Source organism: Telopea speciosissima, chromosome 1, assembly GCF_018873765.1.
Source record: "Telopea speciosissima isolate NSW1024214 ecotype Mountain lineage chromosome 1, Tspe_v1, whole genome shotgun sequence".
Taxonomy (NCBI): Eukaryota; Viridiplantae; Streptophyta; class Magnoliopsida; order Proteales; family Proteaceae; genus Telopea; species Telopea speciosissima.
The window spans coordinates 27,027,904-27,052,773 of record NC_057916.1 but is presented as its reverse complement, the minus strand read 5'-3'; the positions used below and the strand labels follow the sequence as shown (position 1 = coordinate 27,052,773).

General features: G+C 38.0%; 2 protein-coding genes across 5 annotated transcripts; one reads left to right on the top strand and one right to left on the bottom strand.

Annotated features, from left to right (window-relative positions):
* The first annotated feature begins 82 nt into the window (after positions 1–82).
* On the top strand, positions 83–12,950 carry LOC122649130 (dolichyl-phosphate beta-glucosyltransferase). 2 transcript variants are annotated; one of them, XM_043842501.1, is made up of 10 exons: positions 85–250; positions 371–419; positions 2,390–2,496; positions 10,188–10,233; positions 10,655–10,789; positions 10,920–11,009; positions 11,164–11,295; positions 11,390–11,473; positions 11,618–11,682; positions 12,676–12,950. In XM_043842501.1, the coding sequence occupies exons 1-10, from the start codon at positions 132–134 to the stop codon at positions 12,860–12,862; spliced, it is 1,014 nt and encodes a 337-aa protein (XP_043698436.1). In that variant the 5' UTR covers positions 85–131; the 3' UTR covers positions 12,863–12,950. The 2 variants fall into 2 exon arrangements, with proteins under 2 accessions (XP_043698437.1, XP_043698436.1); XM_043842502.1 differs by lacking the exon at positions 11,164–11,295 and having other exon boundaries at positions 83–250.
* Positions 12,951–16,536: 3,586 nt separating this feature from the next.
* On the bottom strand, positions 16,537–19,260 carry LOC122649164 (probable GTP-binding protein OBGM, mitochondrial). 3 transcript variants are annotated; one of them, XM_043842540.1, is made up of 7 exons: positions 19,111–19,260; positions 18,803–18,911; positions 18,459–18,541; positions 18,244–18,306; positions 18,009–18,114; positions 16,735–17,930; positions 16,537–16,703 (listed from the first exon to the last, which is right to left on the bottom strand). In XM_043842540.1, the coding sequence occupies exons 1-6, from the start codon at positions 19,243–19,245 to the stop codon at positions 16,780–16,782; spliced, it is 1,647 nt and encodes a 548-aa protein (XP_043698475.1). In that variant the 5' UTR covers positions 19,246–19,260; the 3' UTR covers positions 16,537–16,703; positions 16,735–16,779. The 3 variants fall into 3 exon arrangements, with proteins under 3 accessions (XP_043698475.1, XP_043698476.1, XP_043698474.1); XM_043842541.1 differs by having other exon boundaries at positions 16,537–17,707; positions 17,963–18,114; XM_043842539.1 differs by having other exon boundaries at positions 16,537–17,930.
* Positions 19,261–24,870: the final 5,610 nt, after the last annotated feature.

Genomic DNA, 24,870 nt, shown 5'->3' with positions numbered 1-24,870 from the left:
AACATAATTAAATACTAAATATTCATTATTGTAGAAAAATTAAAGGCAGAGTCGACCAAAGCATTGCTGAGTTTCTCGACTTATTCAGAGTTAAGAGAGACCTGAGAGGGAATTAGCGTACAGTGTCGAACATGAGTTGGGTATGGACAATCGCGGAACTCTTTGTTCTGTTAGCTCTGCTTCTGATCTTAGGGGTTGGATCAGCGATTTTCCTTGAGGCATTTAGGAGAAAATGCAACCACGATCAAGAGTAGGGCTTTTTTCTTGACCATATTTGTCTTTTTCTTTTCAATTTGATATCGATTATCTTTTATCTCATTGCTTGATTTCTCCCCTCCTCTAATCTTGAATTCTCCCATTTATTCTTCAGTCAAGGCGATGCTCAAGCGGTCTTCGAGGATCCAAATTCGTTGAAACGGGTAAACTGCTTTCTCTTTTTGGTGATTCTTTCAGTTCTACGTACAAAACTTTGATCGATTACGATATGAGAATTTTGGTACATTTAGGTTTTTCGGTTGTTTGGTGGTATATTCAACTGGTAATAATTAAATTGAGAAAGAAATCCAATACCATAATCATCTTCCTATTAAGTCACTTGGTTGAAAGTCATACAGATCAGACTTAATTCGTCTCAGCATATACTCTACGATTTTCTTTTCCTCTTCGGATTTCCTCCTCCTCTCTCAGATAAGTTTAAGTTTCTATTATTGAATTTTATGAAGCTAGTTTTATAGTTGGGTAATTCCAAACCAAACCCAACCCCCACCCCCAACTCCCAAAAAAAAAAAAAAAAAAAAAAAAAACGCAAAAAATGAAACCCCATTTTTGAATTCCCCCTGGAAGAATTGGTATGCAAATGTGTAGGAGTAAGCTCACTCAATCCAAGGCTATATTGAGGTCAGTTTACCAGACAGAGTCACCGGAGAAGTATTGCAAGAGTGTGTTTACTACTTTTAGGATTTAGAGTTTGTGATACTAAGGATGTTGGGAGGTAACAAGTTATTGTTGAAGCTGAAGCATCTCTGTGGAAAGAGGTTGTGTGTTTTTGACAGTTTTCATCAAATGCGCTGTCATTGTAAATCTGATAATTAAGGTACATGATAGAATTTGACTTTGTTATTAAACAATGATGCAAAAAAAAAAAAAAAAAAAGAAGGATCGATGAACTGGTTGGGAACCGGCAACTTATAAGCCACTAGATGAGGACCTTTTACTTTGATGATGAAGATGGAGATGGATGATGGTGGTTGATGATGATGATAATTGATGGAGGTAGATAGTTTTGGCTGCTAGAGTCCACTAGAGCCTCACCAAGGAGATCCACCTTGGATATGATTGCTGAATCCACAGGCCACTTGAGTCCACAAGCTGAATCTCACAAGAGAGTTCTTGGTCTTCAAAATCTGGAGTTCTAGAGAATAGCCCATGGTTTCATTGTATAGAGGGGAGGCATTAAAAGCCCTTGGGATACATCAACTTACATTAACTAGACTTTTTGGATTTTCAACACCTAGAAACTAAAACCAAGACATAGATAACATCCCAAAAACATAGGGAACTACAACCAAGAAAGTGACTTAGAAAAATTAAAAGACTCTTAATGACTAATAACTAATACCTAGGAGCATGAACAACCTCATAACTCCACCTAGGAAAGAACTTCACTTTCTAGTTTCTATCTTCCCTTCCTAACTCTCAACTTAATGTTAACCATCTCTCTCTCTGTTAAAGCAATCAAGCAGTACCAAAGAAAGCAATAAAGGGTACCAAGAGACCTAGGAAACTGAAAAGACACATAGTAAGAGTAAATACTAGCCTAGGAAAATGAAAAGGCAGAACCACTGGGCGTAATTCAGTCAGGCCAGCATGGGTGTTGACCTATGGGCTGGGCCTTTTAGGCCTCTTGCTGGTCCTGCTGGCACAAATCTGGCCTTGGGCTGGGCCTGGTAGGCTAGGCCTGGCGGGCTGGCTGAATGCCCTGCATCAATCTTCTACGTTGATTTTCAGTTAGTAATACTTCAAATTTTGTACAAAATTGAAATTATTCGCACCTAATGTCAATTTTCTGTTCAGAAAATATAAAAAGAATAAAAAGAAAGCATCTGCATCTGAATATTTGTTTATTTATTTTATAGAGATTTTCTTTTCCTTTTTTAAAATTTTTGAAAAGAAATGAAGTGTTGCAACCTCATGGCTTGAATTAACTCTTGAGCCTTCTGAGCTAAGAGAACTTCCAAGTCTGTGAGGTATGGCCACTACTATATTATGGATATTTGACATTATTCTGCTGGGTAAATGTGACAATAGTGAAGCTCTGTAAGTACAGTTCATTGAGGCCATTAAAATTGATTGTCGAAAATACTGATAATGATGGATCAATGTGTGCCAGGTTCCATGCCCCTGGATCTTTGATCCTGCAGAGAAGTACATATCTTTGATAATACCTGCATTTAATGAAGAACACAGGCTTCCTGGAGCTCTCGACGAGACCATGAGGTAAGCTGATGCATTCATATTAGTGTTTATGTTGGTCACATCTACTCTTTGTTCATTCACTTCCCACCTTTGTCCTTGCCATTGTCCTAATTTTAATTTTGATAAATTATTATAATTAATATCTATGTGCTTCCTCCTCCCACCCAAAAACAAAAAAGAAAGAAAATACCTTTGCTGCCATGTTGGAAATGAAATGCCAAAAAGTAAGTCCAAGGTACTTTTTCCTTTTCACTATTTTTTTTTTTTCCGAGAATGTATTGAATCTTCTGTCACTAGTATTTAGTGTGAAGTTGTATTTTTGGTTTTGATTTGGGAAATGTCTTGTGGACACCAGGGTCAGCCATCTAGTGGATCCCCACACAGGATTGGGCTTCAAGGAATCAAAAGTCCCTGAAAAGAAGACAATGAATTAGGGGGTTACCATGCGGTGCAAGTGCATTGGGGGCCTGGTGGGGTCCTCTAGATAGTTGACTCCAGGGTCCAGCATTGCTTTTTTTTCTCCTTGTTTTGCATTTTTTTTTGGAAATGCTGCCAGTTAAACTTCGTTGGTGATTTGCAATTACGTATGCCCATCTTGCAACATTTCAAAATTGTCTGAACTCCCTACAGGCTTTTCTTTTCTTTTCTTTTCTTTTTTTTTTTTTGTAAGGGAGGGGGGGTTAAAAAAAAGTACTCCCTAAATCCAGTTTGTGTATGGGCTATGCAAAGTTGTCTAATAACTGAGGGGGAAAAAGGGTCAGCGACATGATAAAATCATAGAAAATTACTAGATTATAAATGATGCTGTCAAGATCCATTACTGACATTTTACTGTCTTTATTATCATCAGTATCATCAAAAGCAAGCACAGCTCATCTGACTATAAAAGCCTTAGCCAACTATTTGTGGCAGTTGATAAAAATCTAACATCAATTAATAAATAGTGAATGGAGATCTTAAGTAAATACATAATGAAATAAAATATTAGTTGAAACACTATTTTACATCACCATAATCTTGTGCTATGTTTTCCAAGTTGAAAACTGAAGAGATGTTTCTCTGTTATTGGGGATTATGTTGTACAAGTCATGTAACTTATAGATAAACACTGAAATAAACTACAAATCGGTTGAACAGTCCGAAGAAATTAAAGAAACCATTGGGAATCTAGACCAGTATTGGGACTGGGTGACCTTGTGTAATATAGTCTTTGGAGAAATTGGTTTTTGTCCTTTATTTCTTGGTTGAAAACTTGAAGGATTTGTACAGCCTATTTGATTTGGTCATTGTCCTAGTGGTGAGTGCCAAATACCATGATTTACAACTCAACTCAACTCAACTCAGCCTTATCCCAACTAAATGGTGTTGGTTATATGGATTCTTTCCCTCCAATCAGCTCTATTCAACACTATACTTGTTACAAGGCGTAAGCTATGCATGTCTTTCCTCACCACTTCTCTTAGAGTCATTTTTGGCCTACCACTGGCTCTTTTAGTTCCTTCGATATGAATCAAATCACTCCTCCGTACTGAAGCATCTAAAGGCCTCCGTTGCACATGTTCAGCCTTATGTTCACTTTTAAGTACTTAAATTGCTTTTGTAGTTTGGCATAAAACAAATTGGTTTTACGTAATATTAGTTTCTTATCTCCGGCGAGTTTCAGTTACTCTCTCCCATAATCTCATTGTATGACTCATTAGTTTTATGCCTCTATAGTTAATTAGTTATTGCATCTTTGAATATTACATTATTAGCTTTATTTTTATAAAACAGAACCAAAATGCTTCTCCTCCATTCATCTGGCATTTTTCTTGTGTTCATAATCTTATTAAACAACTTAGTTAGCCAAGATAATCCATAGATTCCTAGGTTTTTCCACACCTCTATTGGAACCCCATCTGGATTTGTTGCCTTAACTATTTTCATCATCCTTAAAGCTTCTTTTATTTCAGGCACCCTAATTTTTCATATATATATATTTATATATATAGTTTGTTGATGGTTATTGCAATCATATTGTCTTTATTTAGTAAGTTGTAGAAATATTTTTTCCATCTCTCTTTAATATCCTCATTACTTATTAATACTTTATCATCTTCACTTTTAATGCATCTAACGTGGTTGAATTCTCTACTCTTCCTTCCTCTCATTTTAGCAATTTTATAGATATCTTTTTCCCCTTACTTTGTGCTCAAATTGTTATAAAGATCCGCATATTTCTTAGTCCTTGCATTTTCGACAATCTTCTTGGTTTCATTCTAGCAAATTTTACCTGTTTAATCATCGTCATCCTTAGCCCTTTGCCATGTCTTAAAACTAGATTTCTTATCCTTAATGGCTGCTTGAACCTCATCATCCCACTACCAAGTTTCCCTAGATGAATGTCGTTTTCCTTTAGATTTGCCTAGGACTTCTTTAGTATTGTTCTTAATACAATCATCTTGTTCCGCATCATATTAGCGTCTCCATCAAAGTCCCATCTTCCTTGTTTGACCAATTTATCAGTAAATGTTTTCAAGTTTTCTTCTTTTAAGTTCCACAATCTTATCCTAGGAAAATAATCTCTCCTTTCTTACTATTCGGCTTTTTAAGACACATATCTATGACCACTAATTTATGTTGTGTGGTTAGGTTTTACCCTAGTATAACCTTACAATCTTTGCATAAGAACCTATCGGCCCTTCTAGTTAGAAAGAAATTCATTTGGCTACTATGTTAATCACTTATGAAGGTTACTAAATGTTCCTCTCTTTTCAAAATATATTTTACTATGGATAAATCATAAGCCACAACAAATTTCTTTCTCCATATCCATATTCTCCATGAACTCTTTCATAATCTCTATGATCTCTTCCAATATGTCCATTTAGATCTCCCCCTATAACAATCTTTTCTCGTTGACTAAATCTTTGAACTAATCCATCCATGTTTTCCCAATGTTGTAACTTACTATCACCAAATCTTTTAACATCCACAACATTATTTTTTAAATCTTTATCTGCTACTATTCCCACCCCACTTCTGTTACTTTTATCCCCAGTATACCAAAATTATAGTCATCTAATTCGTTATCTTTTTAACCCTTCCATCTAGTCTCTTGAATACAAGCTATGTTAATTCTTTGTCTCCTCATAACAGCTATCAATTCTACTCTTTCCCGTTAAAACTTGTATGTTCCAAGATGCTAATCTAATCCTACGCTTTTGGACTAGCTTCTTTACTCGCACTTGTCCATGGTGTGAGAACCCTTGACCTACTTGTCACCGCAACCAGGCACCGAAGCAGTGTGTCGCTTACAGGGGACACCCTAGCTAACCCTTTGTTGCGGGTGAAAACCTCCGATGCTCGGTTCGCCCACGGAGGAGCCTGCAAAAACCAAGCGATGAGCACAAGAGAGCCGGTGTGGCTCTGGCCAAGGACTCTCCGACGCTCAAGTTAGGTCTCCAATGCAACAGCGTAACTGCGTAGTGAAAGCAAGATGAGGAGTGGTGCTGCATACCTGGGTATTTATAGAGTGAGGATGAAATGAGGCGGTTGGGAGAGTCCTAGTATGGTAGGAGTCCTTCTTCTGGAAGGCTCTCTCGCGTAGAGCGGAGTGGAGAGCTATTTTCGGGGTCGGGCTCTTGTTAAGGTAAGAGTCCATGTAGAGTGTGACTTCGTTTCGCGCTGGGATCGTGACTCGATTCTTATCCCGTGATTCTCGAGATGCGCTGACGTGGCCCCGCGATCCCCGGTGGGGCGCTATGGTAGCTTCCGTGTAGGAGGGCTCGGCTTGGGAGGTCGGCCTAGTCGGTCGGCCTTGGCAGTCACCTCGGCCTGAGAGGTCGGCCCGAGAGGTTGGTCTCGGCAATCAGCTCGGCCAGGGGTTCATGGCTGACCTGTGTGAGCTCGGCCTCAGCCACCGGCTAGCTTGCGCAAGTCTGGCTCTGTCAGGTGACTTATCGGGGATGGGGTCGGCCCGATTTTCAGCTCGGCTCAATTTGGTTCTCGGACTAAGGTCAGGTCGGACATGTGGCAGCCTCTGATAGGTGGGGTGTTTTATGCCTCATCACCCTTGCTCACTATTCACTACACCCGGGTCAAAGTGTAGCACGTCGCTTCCAGGGTATGCTCTTGCATAAGGTTGAAAATATAAGGTTCTAGGATCCATAAAAAAGGGTTTGGCTAATGTTTTTTATAGTGTTGGCTGCCGACCTGATTCACCAACCCTCCTTTATCTGAAGAGGAAATTTTTTGGAAACAAAAATATCGAGATACCTATGTCTGTTTGGGTGACCGCAATACCCGCTATTTTTATGCCTTTACCCGTAACAGGCAGCGTTCTAATAGAATTCTTTCAATCCAAAGTACTGAAGGTATTGTCCTCTCCTCCCCCCCCCCCCCCCCCGGGGGAAACTGCTTCTGTTTTTACTGATTTGTTTTCTAACCTTTTCAAAAACTCCGACCCTCTAGACCCGAATTGTCCGGTAGACTTATTTCAGCCCACTTTCTTGGCTGAAGACAATAAAGGTTTAACCTGCATTCCTTCACTTGATGATATCGAAGAAGTGGTTTTCAGCATGGACCCTTACAAAGCACCTGGACCAGATGGCTTCCAGGCTTTTTCTACCAGAAATGCTGAGATTTGGTATCCCCTGATTTGTACCAACTTGTTTATAATTTCTTCTCCAACTGCTTCTCCCCTCTCCCTTCCCCCGGCGAATTAAACCACACTTTGCTCACTCTCATTCCTAAGGAAAAAGGGGCTGATCGTGGGGATCTTTTTCGGCCTATCAGCCTTTGTAATTTGGCCTAAACTTATGGCATCTAGGCTACACCCATTCTTGCATCATTTTATCTCTCCGCTCCAGATAGCTTTTGTTAAGGAGTGCCAGATCACGGACAATATTATCTTGGCCCAAGAAATTTTGTATTTCTTGAGTCACAAAAAAGGAAAATCAGGTTTTTAACCTTGAAGATTGACATGTCTAAAGCTTATGATTGAATGGGGTTTTGTGTGCGCGCCATTATGAAAATGTTAGGTCTCAAAGACCAATGGTGCAACCTTGTATCTTTATGCATGTCCTCCTGTTCTTATTCTATTAAACTCAACAGATCAGCTTTCTCTCATTTCACTCCATCCAGAGGACTCCGTCAGGGTGACCCTCTCTCACCCTACCTCTTTCTCCTTGTAATGGAAGGATTGTCCCGCATGATAATGGCAGCCCAAGAAGATGGCTTATTCAGAGGTTTTAGGTTGGCTCATTCAGCCCCGATTATATCCCGTCTCTTCTTTGCAGATGATTGTTTTTTTTTGGTCGTACCACTGAAGATGATTTCCTTGCTATAAAGTCTGTCCTTGATCTCTTCGAAGACATGTCGGGACAAAAGGTCAACCTCGATAAGAGTTTTATCCATTTTAGTGCAAACTGTTCGGATTCGACTCACCAATCTTTGTCTAGACTTCTTGGTTTCAAACAACTCCCTGTATCTGCGTACCAAATTATTCTGGCCCCGGGCTGGATCTTCTTCCTTCCAGGATATTTGACAAACTTGAGACTTGAGAGCAAGCTGGCTGGACGGAAAATGAATTTACTTTCACAGGCTGGACGCACCATGCTCATCAAGTCTGTTCTTTCCGCTTACCCAACCTATAATATGGCCCTTTACCGATTCCCACTTTTCGTTTGTCATAAAATTGATTCAATCCAAAGAGATTTTTGATGGGGTCACTCATCTTTAAAGAAGAAAATCCATACCATCTCAGGGAATGCATTGTGCCAACCCAAATCTATAGGGGGACTGGGTTTTCGTAGTAGTACAAATCATAATTTTGCTTTACTACTCAATTTCTGCTGGCGTCTCATAAATAACCCATCCTCTCTTTGGGCCCACGTTCTAAAAGCGAAATACTTTCACAATTCTTCACTGTTAGTAGCTTCTACCCCTAAGAGTTGCTCTAAATTTTGGAGGGATATTTGAAAACTTCGACCCACTCTAAAAGAACTCCTCTGTTGGCGAATTGGATCTGGCAATTTGGTGAAGATCTGGTCAGACCCTTGGATCCCTTCCCTACCCTCCTTTATTATTCCATATTCTCCTCCCACCTCTCCTCCATACTTTCAAGTGGCGGAATTAAGGGACCCCAATGGTGAATGGAATCTTCCCCTCATTTCCTCTCTCTACCCCCCGAATATAGCTTCTTCTATTCTTTAGGTGAAGCTTTCACCATCAGTCACTAGGGATGAACTATTTTTCCCTTTTCCCAGACTAGACACTTTTCCACAAAAATTGCAGCCTCATGCCTTGCGAAAATCAATACTAATATTTCCTTTGACACCCACCCCTCTCAACCTGCTATTTGGAATCACATTTGGAAATTAAAGGTACACCCCAAATTCAAGCTATTTCTTTGGAAATGCTGTCATAATGGTCTACTCACTAGATCTTATCTTAAGAAATTTTTTCCCATAGAGACCACGTGTTTAATGTATCTTGAAGCTGAGGAATACTTGTGGCATCTATTCTTTGAATACCCCTTTTCTCGTATTATTCGGTTTGCTAGTCCTCTTGGTTTACACATTTCTTCCCTTTTGGTTTCTTCCTTTTCATCACTGTCTTCTTCTCTTCTCAACTCTTTGTTTTCCAAAAGAGAAATTAATCATGTTTTGGAAATTGGTTCATTCATTTTATACTTTATTTGGATGGAAAGGAACCATGCTTTTCATGAGCAGGATTGACCAAAACCCCATCGTGTTCTCTTCCATATTCATCAATGGAGTGCAATTTTAAATCATAACTTCCCAAGCCCACAAATTGGTGCCACCTCTCCCCAGAGACTACTGAATCTCCTCCTCCCCTGACCTCTATAACTGTTTCTCTGCAAAAGTTCGGTTAGCCTGATGGTCACACATTGTTACATACTGATGGGAGTTTTCATCCTACAACTAAGGAAAGTGGTTGGGCATCTATCTTATGTCTTAATGAAGAGCTGTATGTTTTCTCCTTTGATTATGGTTCCGTAGATTTGGCAGATGAAGCAGAAGGGATCAAGGGAAGGCAATTGAACAAGGAATCCGGACAGCAAAAGACCAAGGCATCAAGCGCCTAGCTATTTGGACTGATTCTGCACTTCTGGTTGGGTGGCTGCAGAAAGAAAACTTTCATTGATGGCCCTGGCAGCTCTTTCATCTTTTCTATAATATAATTTCTTTTTTGAGTTTTTTGAATCAGCTACTGTAAACAAGGTTATTCAAGACGTAATTTGGCTAGCACATGTTCTAGCTAAGGCTAGATCCACCAAGATTGCTGATACGATATTTGGCCGTGATTCTGAACTTTTAATTTCTAGTTCTGTTTTGGTGTCATAAAAGAAAAAGCCTCCTTTATCTGAGCTTGGGACTGGCAAGCATAAAACACTGGCGGAGTTTCCAAATACATGATTTACTCTTTCAATTATAGGACTTATCCGTAGACCATGTTGAATGCTACAAGTTTGTTTCTTGTACTGATAAATATAGTGATTTGGTTGCAAATAAACTTACTTGCCATGTGATGTCTCTTATCCAATATATCTCAATCAAGCATAATATTTGATATTTATGTTCTCACTTTTCTTCTGTAGTTATTGTGTAACCCAGTCATTTGCTATCATAACCTTATTGTTAAGTAGTCATAGAAATGATATTGTAGGGAGAGATTTGGATTATAATTATTGGAATTTTGCATTGTAGTTATCTCCAACAACGTGCGGCGAAAGACAAGTCTTTTTCTTATGAGGTATAATTTTAACTGTAACATATCATTTGAAATAGATTATCCAGCCATATTGATCATTTTATGTCAGTTTTAAGCTTAGCGCCTTCAGGTGCATGTGTTGCACCTGGGGTTTACTCCACCAAGTGGGGCCACAAGAAGTCCTATTTGTCAGGTGGTTTTGGGTTGTAGAAGGCGGGCTTGAGAGCTTTTCCTTTGGAGATTATAATTTCTAGTTTCTAAGTTTGTTTTGCCCAGTCATGTTAACTTTCCTCCTAATTCCTCCTTTCGTCTCTCAAATCTTATGACATTACAGCAACTACTCAGCCTTTTCCCAACCAAATCTTATGACATTGAACATGATAAATTGGTTATCTTTTCCAAGTCATTTAGTAATTATTGTATGTCAAATAATTTCTCAAACCATTGATGAGTTCTTGAACAGGTGGTAATAGTTGATGATGGGAGTGGTGATGGGACAAACAGAGTAGCTTTTGACTTTGTTAAGAGATACACAATAGATAATGTTAGGGTTATTCTTCTTGGAAGAAACCATGGCAAGGGAGAAGCTATCAGAAAAGTGAGTCTATCTAAACTGTTCCTTTTCTTGTAACTGAAATAGTCTTCATTCTCAATATCTATTTTTTATATTGTATAAATCACAAGAATTGATTGAAGCTCTTTGATATTGTGAAAGCATTGTAAAACAGGGAATGCTGCATTCACGTGGTGAACTACTCCTAATGCTTGATGCTGATGGGGCAACTAAGGTTAATGACCTAGAAAAACTTGAAAATCAGGTTTGGTTGGAAACCATTTGCATTGTCGATGCACTTGCTCTGTTCTTTCATAATTTAGAAGTACGACTCATACCTGAGATTCAGGATTTAGGTTTCTGGTTTATAGGTGGGATAATGAATGTGGTTTAGATTACATTGACATTTCACCTATCAGATACGTGCAGTGGCTAGAAAGGAACTCCAGTTGGGGGATGCACCATCTAGTGATTTGAGTGCAAGAGTTTCTGATATACCAATTGCTGCATTTGGTTCTCGTGCTCATCTTGAGGAGAAGGCACTGGCTACAGTTTAGTCTTGTTAACTTTGTTCACCTTTTTATACTTGTATTTTTTTCTGTATCCTCACTTCTCTTGCTTATAGCTTATTACCTAATGTTTCAGCGGAAGTGGTACAGGAATTTCCTTATGAAGGGTTTCCATATTGTGGTTCTCTTGACTGCTGGTCCAGGAATTCGAGATACACAGGTGTTTTTTTGCCCCAAAAACGACAGTAGTTGTTAAAATACTAGAGCTCACTTGCAGCATCTTCCTAAGCCTTAATTGAAGCTAATCACTAACAGTTTTTGTACATGTTTCACCCCTTTTCTTGTTTCTTTTGTTGATTGTCAGTGTGGCTTTAAGATGTTCACTAGAGCTGCTGCTCGGAAACTATTCACAAACATTCATTTGAAAAGGTATCCATCCAAATTTGCCACTAATGATGACATGCACTTTGCCATGCAATTTTACCTGACATGTTTCTTGTGATTAATTTTCCAAAATCGTAGTGGCTTGTTAGTATTAGCTGATTTCTGGAATAACGTAAGAATTATGCATTATTTTAATGTGATCTATTTTGAAAGCGGTGTAATCTGTAAGTTATTACCCATATGTCTGAAAGTCAATGTTGACTTTTCACCTGTAACTTTCCACATTCAGAGAGATTCTCCTGAGAAATGTATACGTTCTAGGTATGGATGGCTTTATTGGTGAACCTTAGTTATGGAGCTTTGCAATAAGATAAATAATTATTCTTGAACATTTTAAATTGTAAGGTAGCAGTATTCCCAGGTTTTGCAAACTTGGATTGGGTTCGGAGGAATTGACCAATCAGCCCTGACCGCTTCCAATAACCCTGTTTCTACAGATACTAAGTCCGACCAAGTTAGGCCAAGTCCGGGTGATTCTGGCTGATTCCGGACCGTTTTGAATTGGAATTGATGGAAACCAATCCTGTTCCCGAACCCACTTTTTTAGACCTGGAGTATACTCCATGATTATATGGTAATCAATCATGCAACTTGTAAGTGGTATGCTTAAGGCTGTAGTGCGTATCACTTATGATTGTTCTGGGAAGAACTCACTGATTCTCTTAGCATTTAAGAATGTTTACCATAAACGATTCCCACAGAAATGGAATAGTCATTCTTAAGATTAGAATAAAAAATTTGGCTTTGTATTACTCCAGAACAAGTGATGACGAATGTGCTCTAAACTACCTGTTCTGAATAGACAAAAAATTTGCAGAATATAATATTGATAATTTGCATCATAAACAATTGGTAAAGTATCTGTCTCTGCCTCCATAATATATGAATATGTGAGAAGGCTAGGGTTTTAGCTTCAACATCCATGTTTAGTATGATTTTTAGGTTGGGACTGATATAAAGTATGTGAACATTTTGCAGGTGGTGTTTTGATGTTGAATTGGTCTACTTATGCAAACACTTTTGCATCCCTATCATTGAAATATCCGTTAACTGGTCCGAAATTCCTGGTTCCAAAGTGAATCCGTTAAGTATACCCAACATGCTTTGGGAGCTTGGCCTCATGTCTGTGGGATATAGGACCGGCATGTGGAAAATTAGTACCTAATATGGTCCAGTTTTGTGGCAAATCGCAAGTTAGGAGATGGTTCACTTTCTTAGTAGGAAAAATCAGTAAAAAGTGAGGAAAGCAGAGGAAAATAGTTACTTCCTGCTGCATTTTGGTTAAGGATTCATCTTGAACAACAAACCTAGCTTACTGACCCCATGTCCTGCTTCATGAGAGGGTATTTGTCTCGAGCAATCAGGATTTAAGGATGGATTTTAGGTTGTGTTAGGCCTTGTTGCTAATGTTCATTCCTGATTAATGTAGCATCAACATTTTTGATAAGAGAACTCGTTATTTTATTCCTGTAATTTGATTACAAGTGCATCATCGATGTGATCAAGAAAGCTATGAATATTTCTTTTACACGATAGTACTCTCTTGCGGATTCACTTAGTTCAGTATGATGATTGTAATGAATATTTTTCCTACTTTGTTGTGTTTCATTTTTTTCTCTGCTCTTTTCTTGCATCTAATTGTTGTAACCTTTGTACATAGTGGTAATCTTCACTAAGGTGCAATCAAATGTCTAACTCATCTGGTTTGGGTTCCATATTTTTTGACCATTGGATATTTAGAGAATGGATTGGAATGGCCACTTGTCAAATTCAATACTTAAAATCAACCATATACCTTCCAATGTATTGTCATGCACTTTCTTGGTGATCTAAAAATTGTCATGCAGCCTCTTGGTTGTTTTACATTTTTGAAAGCTTTCTTTGCCACTTGATAAACTCCAGTTGAGTTTAAATTTGACATGTGAACAAGGGACCTTTGGGTTCATCTTTATCAAATTTCAGTCCCATCAGACCTGCGCCTGAACTAAATTTCCGTGAGTCTCTGAATCAATGTATCTTCACATTTTGATTGTACGAAGGTTTTCAAGGTTTAGTAGCTTCTAACAATGGACACAGGTGCCATCCTAGTTTGTTAATATTTTGTGTAAGAAAAAATTGAATTTTCATGGCATGTGGAGGAAAATCATTGAAGGTAAAAAGAATGCTGCCTAGCCGTGAGGCTCTTGCGCCCAGACACAAAAGCACGTGAAATTATTGTTCTACCCCCTGGGAAATAAAAAATCTCATTCATGTTAATACTCCTGTGCACATTCTCATTGGCCTCATGGCAATTCACGGGCCACGCGACAAAGCAACAATTTCCTTCATTGAATTTTTTAAGTTAAGCTCTATAAATGGTTCAAAAAATTAGTGAATTACATTGTGAAATTACTATTTTATTCTTAATTATCTTGTTCTTTCATGATGAAAATTTTATTATTTCATTAAGAAATTTCATACTTATTATATACATATATATCATTTCATTTATGTCATTAATAGGTGTTAAGCATATGCTCATCTCCGATGGAATGTCATAAGCAACAAAACTAATGGTAATTTAGGCATTTTATAAATTTACTAATACACTAGTGCAATATGAAATTACATTGAAGGCCATCTTATGTTTCATTTTTTTATTCAATTATTCAAACTTTATCTTAATATAACATAAGCTTAGGAGTAATCTATGAATTTTATAATGAATGGCGAAGCCCATTTTTAGCCTATTAAAAAATGGTCAAATCCAGTTCATGTCCTGCTTTCATAGGGTCCCAAGAAGGGTAGTTTGGGGTTGATTCTAATCTTTAAGCATTTCTCACATAAAGCGGCTGCCCTTAGACTTGAATATGCATCTTCAAGCTAGCAGTAAGTTTTCACATTACCAAGAAAAAAAAAAACCAAAAAGGTTTCGCTTTACACAAAGCAACATATTTATAGCCTATTAGTTTAGTATTATTAAGAAAAGCATTTTGAATGTTTATTTATCAAAATTTTCAACTATTATTTGGATAACAAAGAAAGAAGAACAAAAATCTCTCTTTGAACCTTTATTTGCCACATGGCTTGATATTGAGGAAGGTGAGGTTTACTACTACTCATTTCAAAAATTGGCTGGTGAAATGGATGTGTGAATCTCTATAATATTGATCGAACCATTGTTCATGCTTCATTCAACCATTCTCAAGACAAATATTTATGGTTCTAAATCTCATTTTGTTATCAGGATTTAAGAAATTCAATGATTTGAATGTGCTAATGCAGGAATCATTGCCTGAAAGATGGGAGGAAATATGAAAAACTGAAGCCTCTTTTTCTTCGATCATTTATGACCCTCCCCAGACCCGACAGTGATGGGAGCCTCGTGCACTGGATACGCACAGGGCATAAAAAAATAAGAAAATAAATAAGGAAAAAGGATCAGAGGCTCAGAGCCCTACTAGGTCCATGAAAGAAGTTACTTTTAAACAAAATGCTCTTAGTTGCTCCTGATACCTATTTTAAATATATTAAAATGAACATTGAAGGTTCATTAGGAATTCCTATAGTGTTTGTTTGGATAATAGGAGTTTTAACCTCTATGATTTTTGGGTGTATGTCTGCATCCTAGTTAGTACCACATTTTATTTTGGTTGCAGTCTAGTTTCCATCAATGATAGGCAAGTCTTGTTACCCAAAAACAAAATGATAGCCACGTCTCATGTTTCTGGGAGTTGAAATCCCCATGTGTTTGGTTGAGATTTTGATTACTACAATCACTTGACCTAAATGTAGAAATGAACATCTAATTCCCAGGATGCTTACTCATATTAACTAATCAAACATAAAAAGTACACCAATACCCCACAGTTTGGACTCTCAAGATCCAAACTGAGCCTAAACAGATTCAGCTTGATTCAAATTATAGATCTCTACAACAACAAAAAATATTTATTGGTCTCTACTGATTCAAAATGATATACATATAAAGTATACATTAAAGGCCTCTCTACTGATTCAAACTGATGTGTAAATAAAGCAAACATAAAAGGCACATTATAATAACTATCAAAGGGCTAACTTTTAGTCTGAAAGACCCTTGTGAATCAAAACCGAGATATAATACATGCAGAATCAGAAGCAGTTACAGGGGCTTTTCTCAATGGGAGCTAAGGTACTTTGGGATTATCCTATCCGCAGATAGTGATGCAGTGCTATTTCAGCCTCGCAGAACAACCACTGGTCTGCAAATGCAATAGAAGTAATGCCCCAAAGCTCCAAAGAGAAACTCTGGTGAAGCCAACAAACGTTATGGACAAGGGTATCTTTAACACATTTCCAATGAAAGTGGTCTTCTAACATGGAAGCTCATGTATAAGCATACGGTAGCAAATTCCAGATCCAAGATTAAACGAGTTTGGTGGGTAAGTCCACTCCCAGTTCTTTCCTACATTTCTTTCAATTCTCCAATCATAAACCAAGCTTACAACCACTCTTCTATTTACCAATAAGATCCCTTTCCTTTTAGCAAGGCAAGAAAAGACACATAGGCAAGAAGTCTCCCCACCGGGCAAATTTGAACCACATGGTAACACCCACACCACCAAACTCATACAACCATGTAGTGTAACCTGTTTTGAGAACCATCTCTGCAGCAAGGTCATTGACTTTGATAATTAAAGAGAAAAAAAAATGGAGATAGTCCCTTACTGAAGAATCTGAGCAATGGAGAAACATATGACACACCTAAAGTACACGAAGCATGTTCGCAATTGACATTCAAGGGAACCCTTATTGTCAACCTTGAATATCTTTAACATGGTTTTAACCTCAATGGTCTCATACTCTCATGCAAAAAAGTCCTCAACTATTGAGTGCTCAATAAACAAGTGAAATCTTTGGAGTTCATCATACTTATGAGTATCAAAAGGCTTCTGAATTGCTGGAAAACAGGCTCTTGTTTTAATCGTCGGAAATAATACACAATCCATTCTATAGCCATCCTCCCTTACCTCCTGTCAGTCAGTCTTAGACTAATGCAAAGAATTCAAAAACAAGGCAGCTTTGTGATGAAAAATGTTGCAGCCTTAATTAGCATAGGACTTAGTCAAGCATAATTCTATTTAATTCAACCCTTTGTGACTCTACCCCATCCATGAGCATTCGAAGGCCAGCTTTTAACTCTGGTATCCCCTCCTCCAGCACTGCACAGATAGGAAAAATTGGAACACCTTGAACCCTTCTCTTTAATTCTTCAAATACATCCTCAGTACCCTCCTCATCAATCTTATTTGCTACCACTAAGGAGGGTCTATCTGTCAAACCTTCTTGATGGTATTCAAGCTCCAATACCAGATCTCTCAGCTGTTCCCATGGCGGAATACCCTTTCTTCCATCTAGTGCTGCTGCCAAATCTACCACAAAAGCTAGAACCTTTGTTCGTTCTATGTGCCGCAGAAATGCATGCCCAAGTCCACGATTCTCATGTGCCCCCTTTATGAGTCCTGGAATGTCAGCCACAGTGATTGAGAAGAAGTCATCATAGTTCAGATTTCCTATATTTGGCCTCAGGGTTGTGAAGGCATAATGGCCCACAGCAGGCTTAGCCCTTGAAATGGCCCCTAGAAGAGTACTTTTACCAGCATTTGGCATCCCAACTAGGCCCACATCAGCTATACTCTTTAGTTCTAATATTAGGACAGCTTCTGAACCAGGTGAACCAACACTAGGCGAGGATTGATCTTCATCTTCTGATAACTCAAGTTCAGGGGCTCCATCCTTGTGGTTGCCATGCTTCATGTGTTTATGGGCCATAGAGACCTTTGCAGAAGAGACATTACCAAGACCACCCTCTCCTCCCTGAGCAATGACAACTTGCTGACCTGGTTCTTTTAATTCAGCAACATTATATTGTACAATTTCCACTTCTTCTTCCTCATCCTCTTCCCATTCTTCCCCTGACATACTGTCACCAATTTCTACATCTTCATCCTCACTCTCACCTTCTTCAGAGTGGGAGACAGATTCATCAATACCTGCTTTGAATTGTTTGCTGAATGGAGAAGACCGAGCATGAATTCCATCTGATGACCCCTGGACTCCGTGCAGGGTGCTAGGTGATTTCTTGTTGAAACTTTCAATGCATGAAGATGAGACATCAAAGTCCTTTCTTTCCAATACCTCTGTTGTACTGGGGATAATTGTGTTCTGTCGATCGGATGTAGACAAACTACCCTCATTACCCTCAAGTTCACCTGGGATCTCCCAAGGATCCAAAATTGTGTTCTGTCGATTGGATGTAGACAGACTACCACCATTACCTTCAAGTTCACCCGGGATCTCCCAAGGATCCAAAGCTGTGGAGGAAGACTTCTCAATTAAAGATGGAAATTCACCCTCTAGAAGATGAATTGTAGTGCCAACAGGTACTTGCACAACCTACCATATGAAATCATGTTATTAGCAAGTTTCAGTATTCTCCCACCATATGATTGCTAACAAGAAAAAAATAACATAAAAGGACCTCACAAGGATAACAGAACAGCGCTTATAAATCAGAATCAGAACCTTGTCTGCCCCTCGGCTTCCTATCTTATTCTTCGAGGCTCCATGCCCCCCTTTCTTTGCATTCTGTGACACATTCAATATGTTACTAATAATGGTGAATGTTTAACACATTGAGCTAGTAAGAAGACAAGGAATTGGATTCATGCTTCAATCACTAATGATGGTCAGTCATGAATGAAGGAGAAGACTGAACTGAATGGAAGGGAGTGTGGTACCAAGTGATGTTGCAGATTGCTGAAGTCCCAGACTGCGGCTGAACATTCTAGAATCACATTACCACCTCTTCCACCATTCCCACCTACATTAATTCCCAAATTGAAGAAAAAGAAAAAAAAAAAAATCATTACTAATGACGAAACAATTATAAAACTCAATAAAACAAAACCCAAATTCCAGAAGATAACGCTTTCTTCTTCTTTTTTTATGGTAAGGAGAAATTAAGTAATTCGAAGGAGAGAAAAACAAAAAATTAAGTAATTCCAACATAAATCTTGACCCAGAAAAAGAATGGGGGAGAGAGGGGAGGAGAACACGGAAATTAAACAGAGAGCTAAGCCACCATCGGGCTTGCCCCGGCGATCACATCGGCTGCGGTGGAAGCTGGAACACCCATTGCCGCCATGGCCCCCTTTAGCCCACAGCCTGAACTTATCAATCATTCTCCTCTCCTGCAGAAAAATCACAAAAGAACCCAGGATGGAAAGCTAAGTAAAACAAACCAAACAACATATTCAATTACATTTCAAAAACATAAAAGCTCGTATGAAAAAAATATGGTAACAAAGAAAAAGAAGAAGAAGTGGAAGATTGTGGTGGAGAAGATATTTTTTATTAAAAAAAAAAAAAAAAACCAGGCTTGAAAGATACCTGTAAAGGGGCAAGCTTCGGCTTTTTGCAAGGAGCGTCCGAGTATGAATAGACGGAAGTAAGAAGGCACTGAGACCTGGGCGATCTCCTCAAGGCTCCGAAGTAGGGAACCACTGTTATACGCCGCAACCACATTTTTGAAGAAGAGACTACTCTAGTGGCCGTAGCGACGGCTGTGTGTTTCAACTTTGAAGGCTTTCCCCTCCGGTCAAGGCTTTAAAACTTGGAATCGGAAACAAAACCAGTCAGAGAGGATTCCGATTCAAATCGGCTTGAATCAGTTCAAGAATAAGGAATCTAAGGCTGCGTTTGGTAACGTTCTTGTTCTGAGAACGCTGTTCTTTTGCACGATCATCTTTTCTTGTTTTGTCTGAAAATGGGTTCTTTGCCTCCAAGTGAGTGTTTGGTAAACCTGTTCCATAACGCGTTCCAAAACAGAAAAAGAAAATCAATGGCGTTTGGTAATCTTGTTCCAAAACAGTCAGATATAACTATTGCTAATATTTACATAAATGCCATTAACCACCAAATTAAGCCAAATAAGATTAGAATAGCAGTGAAAACATCTTTTTAACTACCTAAACTACAGAGGTGCCATTACCATCATACTGTTTGAAAAAAATAATTACATAAATGAACTTACAATACCCATTTGCCTAAAATACTTATGGAAATTGTCAATACAACCAAAATCAACTAATTAGAAATTACATGAGCTTGTACAAATCTCAAATTGCAAAGGGAGGGTTCAAGTTGGAGAGGCAGAAAAATCAAGCAACAGAGAGAACCTCCAATCGATCTGGACAAATCAGTTAGACACAATCTTCTAAGGGCGTAGCAGTTCTTGGTAAAAAATCATCCTGGATGGCAGCATAGTAGTTTTATCACTGTCACTTTGCATATTAGATGGACATATAAAAAATAAGACGGATTGATAAACAAAAAATGTAAGTAACTAGAGAAACATGAATGAGAGCTAAAAGCCAGCAAACCTGATCAAAGAAACAATTGGAGAAAATTCTATAGCTGATTGTTTGAATTAAAAAGTAATACCGCAAACGTACGGGTCAATCGTAGTTACGGGTCAAACACAGGGAGGTGATTAATCCAATTTCTACTTAGGCAGAGCACATCAATTTAATAATTAAAAGACTAAAAACAGAAAATTTAATTAAAAATAGTAAACTAACAAAGAGACTAATTAAAGAGAACGGAATAGACTAAGTAAAGAAGACGGGTTGAGAAAAACACTTAGGGGTAAGCAATCCACTAAGAGAAATTGGTCCAATCAATGATAAGATATAACAAAAACACAATCCTTAGATGGCATGAATGGTGGGTTCAAGACGGGTTCAAGACATAGGAGACAAGTGATACTAAATCAGTCGTTTCCTATGAATAACAATTACTACGCATACAATCATGGAAAATCAATCATCAGCAGAATTTTATATAGACACGTAGACAATTACGCATACGATAAATGGATGGCATGAGTAATGTGGACATGACACATATTAAATCTACTAATGCTAATACAATAATCACGTAGAGCTATAAACACCATTGATTCTTTCTTCTCTCATGGCTTCATCCTATCCCTAAGTGGGAGAATTAGTTGGTCATGAAAAAATAAAAAGAGGAAGAAGATGATGAAAAATAAACAAAAGACATGGTAAAATAAATTGCAAGAGATGGATGAAAAGAAATAATTTTATTGAAAGAAGAAACTTACAAGCTTAATGGAAGAAAATAACAAAGCTTTAACATCTTCATAAACTGAATTCCTCTATAATCCCAATGACGAACCAGTCTTCTCTCAAAGGAAAATAAAACGAAAAAACAAAAAAAAAAAAAAAAACACAAAAAACCCTCTCTACCTCCCTCTCTGCCTCGCCTTCCATATTCCTCCCCTTTTTATAAAAAAAAAGCAATACCAATCGATGGCAGTGTGGATGGTCAGGTGGAGTGAGAGAAAATAGGAAAGAGAGAGAGATTGACTGTGAAAGGGATTTGTGAGAGGGGATCGGAAAACGTGGAGAGATGAGAGACGAAGTGGGAGAGAGAAGAGCTAGATGGACTTTTTGTGGATTCGTATTTCGGACAAAATAAACTGTTTGGTTACCCTGATTCTGTGCCGTGAATCTTTCTGAAAAACTGTTTGGTTACCTTGATTCTGTGACATTATTCTTCCTGAAAAACTGTTTGATTACCCTGAGTTTGTCAGGTGAACTCATCCTGAATCTATCTGAAAAACTGTTTGGTTACCCTGATTCAGTCAGTTGCCAAATCTCAAATTTAAAAGTACAAGGTACTTTAATCAATAATTAAAAAATAATGTCATTACCAAGCAGCAAGGTAGGCTCTTTGTAATAGTAATAGATAGTAAATTGACCTAGCGGCAAGGATAATAGTTACGACTCTCGCCACTAGGGTATCCCAAATAACAAGATCAATATGTTGTTCATAAAGGTTAAACAGCAAGGTGAGACCTCACTGCCAGCAGTAACAGATAGATCAAAAACTTAATTAACAAGTTACTCCCAAAATAGACACTTAAGACAACAGTAATATCAACCCTAAAACAAACTATGGCAGCCTTCAATCCCGAAGTCTGATGGATTCCAGACCTGGATCAAGGTAACAAGAAGGGAGGGGAATAACATGCTTAAACTTGGATTGATCTGTTGGCTTGATCTGGAATCAAAGACTAAAATTTAAGCGATGACGCGCGCTGTCAAAACAGGCCTATTGCAAACACTATTTGAACTGTTAAGGTTAGTCAACCAAAACTCCAAGATCAAGTTAACCAACTCCAATTTTGTAGAGAAGATCTCCCCATTGGAAACCAATGAAACATGGTTTGGATCTCGAGCTTGTTAAAGATGCTTGGATTTATTTAAGTGTACCAATCAACAAGTTTGTATACGAAAGTTGGGCGGTTGTTACAGAATGGGAATGCAGAAAATCATCACATTTTGTTTAGTCAAAATTTCAGTCATCCAATTAAAGATACAAGGAGAAGTTAGAATATTTTTCCCCTCTAGTTTCCATGTTCACAACATTCAGGCCAAAACAAAGGCTTAAAAAGCCAATCCAAAGGGAGGGGGGGTTAAAACAGTCCCCACTGAAGCAAGGATTTCATACAAATCTCCCATTTAAAGAAGCAAGACAAAACAGAGTACTCACAACAGAGTTGGTTAGTTCCCTTTAAAATAAAGTAATTTCACCTGCATTGACTCAATCCAAGACAATAGTAATTTATCATAGATAACAACTTAAAAATACTGCCCTAGAAGGTCACCTCCATACTCATTTATAGGGGAATGAAATGGAAATGGCAATATAATCTGATGCTTTGGCTGAGTTGAGTTTGAGGGGGGTTTTACCTGAGATTTAGGGTACACAAGAACAAAATCTAATGCTTTAGGGCAAAAAGAAATTCACAAGCTTGATTTGAAGGCCGCAAGCTCAATTTGAAGGCCACGAACTCGATTTGCAGGGCTGTTCTTGAGCTTCAGTTTGAAGGTCGCGAAGTCCGTTTTTCATGGAGATGAAACGCTACTTACAGGACAAAGATCCTGCAAAACATGAAAAGATTTGTTTGCGAATCTTAGAGGAATAGAGAGAGACAGAACGCAGAGAGATAGAGAGACGGACAGAGAGAGCTAGAGAGCAGAGAGAGAGAGGAAGTACCTGCAGAACATCTTCGAATGCAGCTCTTCAAGTCTTGCTTGCAGAAGTTCTTCGAACACAGTTCTTCAGGTCTTAAGAACCCTCATAATTTTTTCCCGATATTTTGTAAATCTTGAGATTTATGCCCTTTTATACCCTGCCCTAGATTTGTCTTTCATTTTTTTTCGTACTTAATTTTGTCATTTCGCCAACTCCAATTAAAATGAAACTTTCACATGTGAATTGGGAACAAGGGTCCACAAAGTTAAAGTCCCGTCGGCCAAAAAATACCACTCCAATCAATCGAGTACCCAACTGCTGACCCCATCCAATACCAAGTCAACTTTGTTAATACTTACTGTTGTTTTGATCCATGGATTCTTTATTCCTCGGGTTCCTTTACCGACCTTACATCCTCTACCACCCTGAATTTTGGTTTAGTTAAGGAATTTATTGTTAATTCTGATTGGAATGTTGAATTATTTTTTCTTTATTTCCCACTTGATATTGTTAATTGTATTTCTTATATTCATATTTTTAGAACTGACGATATCTGGAGAGGAAAATTATCACCTCCAGTTTGCTGACCGGCCCAGTTCCCCAGTTCCTCTAATAGGGGGATGGTGGACCCCACCCGGACAGGGTGTTTGGGCATGGGTAGAGAGGTCATTTCAGCCCCCCTTTGTTAGAGGAACTGGGGAACTGGGCCGATCAGCAAACTGGAGGTGATAAAGATCTTGAGGTGAACGGTGAACTCTCAAGATTTCACTTTTTACACTAAATTGATGATTCTCGAGAATTTTAAAATCTGTGGAAGGTCATTTGCTTTTTTCATCCAAACGATTTTTTTAAATGAGATTCATGTATCCGGAAAATTAAATCCCAAAGATTTACCCAACCAAACGCGGTGTAAAGGGTTTAGGAGAGAGAGATCGGAGAGAAAAGAGGTTTTTCTTTTTATTTTTTATTATATTTTTTTATCCTAAATTCTAACTTCATTAAAAATCGTTTTTGGACAATATCTTTCTATCCTGAACCTGAATAAATCCAGCTCAAGAATTAAAGTTGAACCATTTTAAATTCCAAATGATAAGAGCCCAATATCCAATATTTTTTGAAAGATTCTTAATTTACTAAAATTACCCTTATACCCCTATGCTTGATTTTTTCTCTCTTCTTCTTCTTCTAAACTCGAATCAGCTCTAATCAAGTGACTTTCGACATTACACATTGGAAAGCTAACTCGGCTGAATTCTTCAACCTTGTAACTTGGCATTTGGCAGTCCAATTAGACATGTATTCTCCACTTTGACCAAAATATCCCTAAACCTGAAAAATGACAGAAAATACCCGAGTAGCACTGTTCTTGGAATAAAATGACAGTAAATAATAAAATGAGGTATAAAATATGCCTAAGACTGATGCTTTACACATATAAAGCTACAAAGGTACAAAAGTCAGAAACAACCAAAACAAAAAGTTAAATGCTCTAGATAGCATATCTATATTGTCAACATACTTCCCATAACAGGTAAAGATAATTGCCACACTCAACTTTCGTAACTAGAAGTGGTTATGATCTAGTGATCTTCAAACTCAGTATGAACAAATTGGAAAGAAGACACTTCATGCATCAGTAACCTATAAGAGCTCCATTCTAACAAAAAGAGCTTGTCAATTAGAACAATACACAGTTATTATTATCAGAGAAACTAACCAATCATGCAACTCATTGAATAAGTAGAGCCCAATAAAACCCAAGAAAAAGTACACCATTCTCTACAACCATACTGAATAATTTTTACAACGATGCTAAGATATAAAAGATAAACAAATCAGACATCAAAGTTATCTTCAAATTGAATACAGGAAGAAATTGAATTAAATACCCAAAGGTGAGAATCTTTATATATCACTGATTCAAAATTACCTTCAAATAGGAAGAATAAAAAAGACAAGTCCACGGATTGATTTACAGACAATTGTGCAAACACTATACCAATCCTATCAAATTCACCAAGAATGAACTTTTGAACCTAAGCCCATGAAAACCCCAACTTCCCCATGATAATCCAATCTGAAACG

Coding starts and splice junctions, on each gene's coding strand:
- LOC122649130 (XM_043842501.1), top strand. CDS start 132: ATGAGTTGGGTATGGACAATCGCGGAACTCTTTGTTCTGTTAGCTCTG. Junction 420..2,389: donor ATCCAAATTCGTTGAAACGG/GTAAACTGCTTT, acceptor AATGTGTGCCAG/GTTCCATGCCCCTGGATCTT. Junction 11,474..11,617: donor CAGGAATTCGAGATACACAG/GTGTTTTTTTGC, acceptor GTTGATTGTCAG/TGTGGCTTTAAGATGTTCAC.
- LOC122649164 (XM_043842539.1), bottom strand. CDS start 19,245: ATGTGGTTGCGGCGTATAACAGTGGTTCCCTACTTCGGAGCCTTGAGG. Junction 18,912..19,110: donor CGAAGCTTGCCCCTTTACAG/GTATCTTTCAAG, acceptor ATTTTTCTGCAG/GAGAGGAGAATGATTGATAA. Junction 18,115..18,243: donor GAAGCCGAGGGGCAGACAAG/GTTCTGATTCTG, acceptor TTCATATGGTAG/GTTGTGCAAGTACCTGTTGG.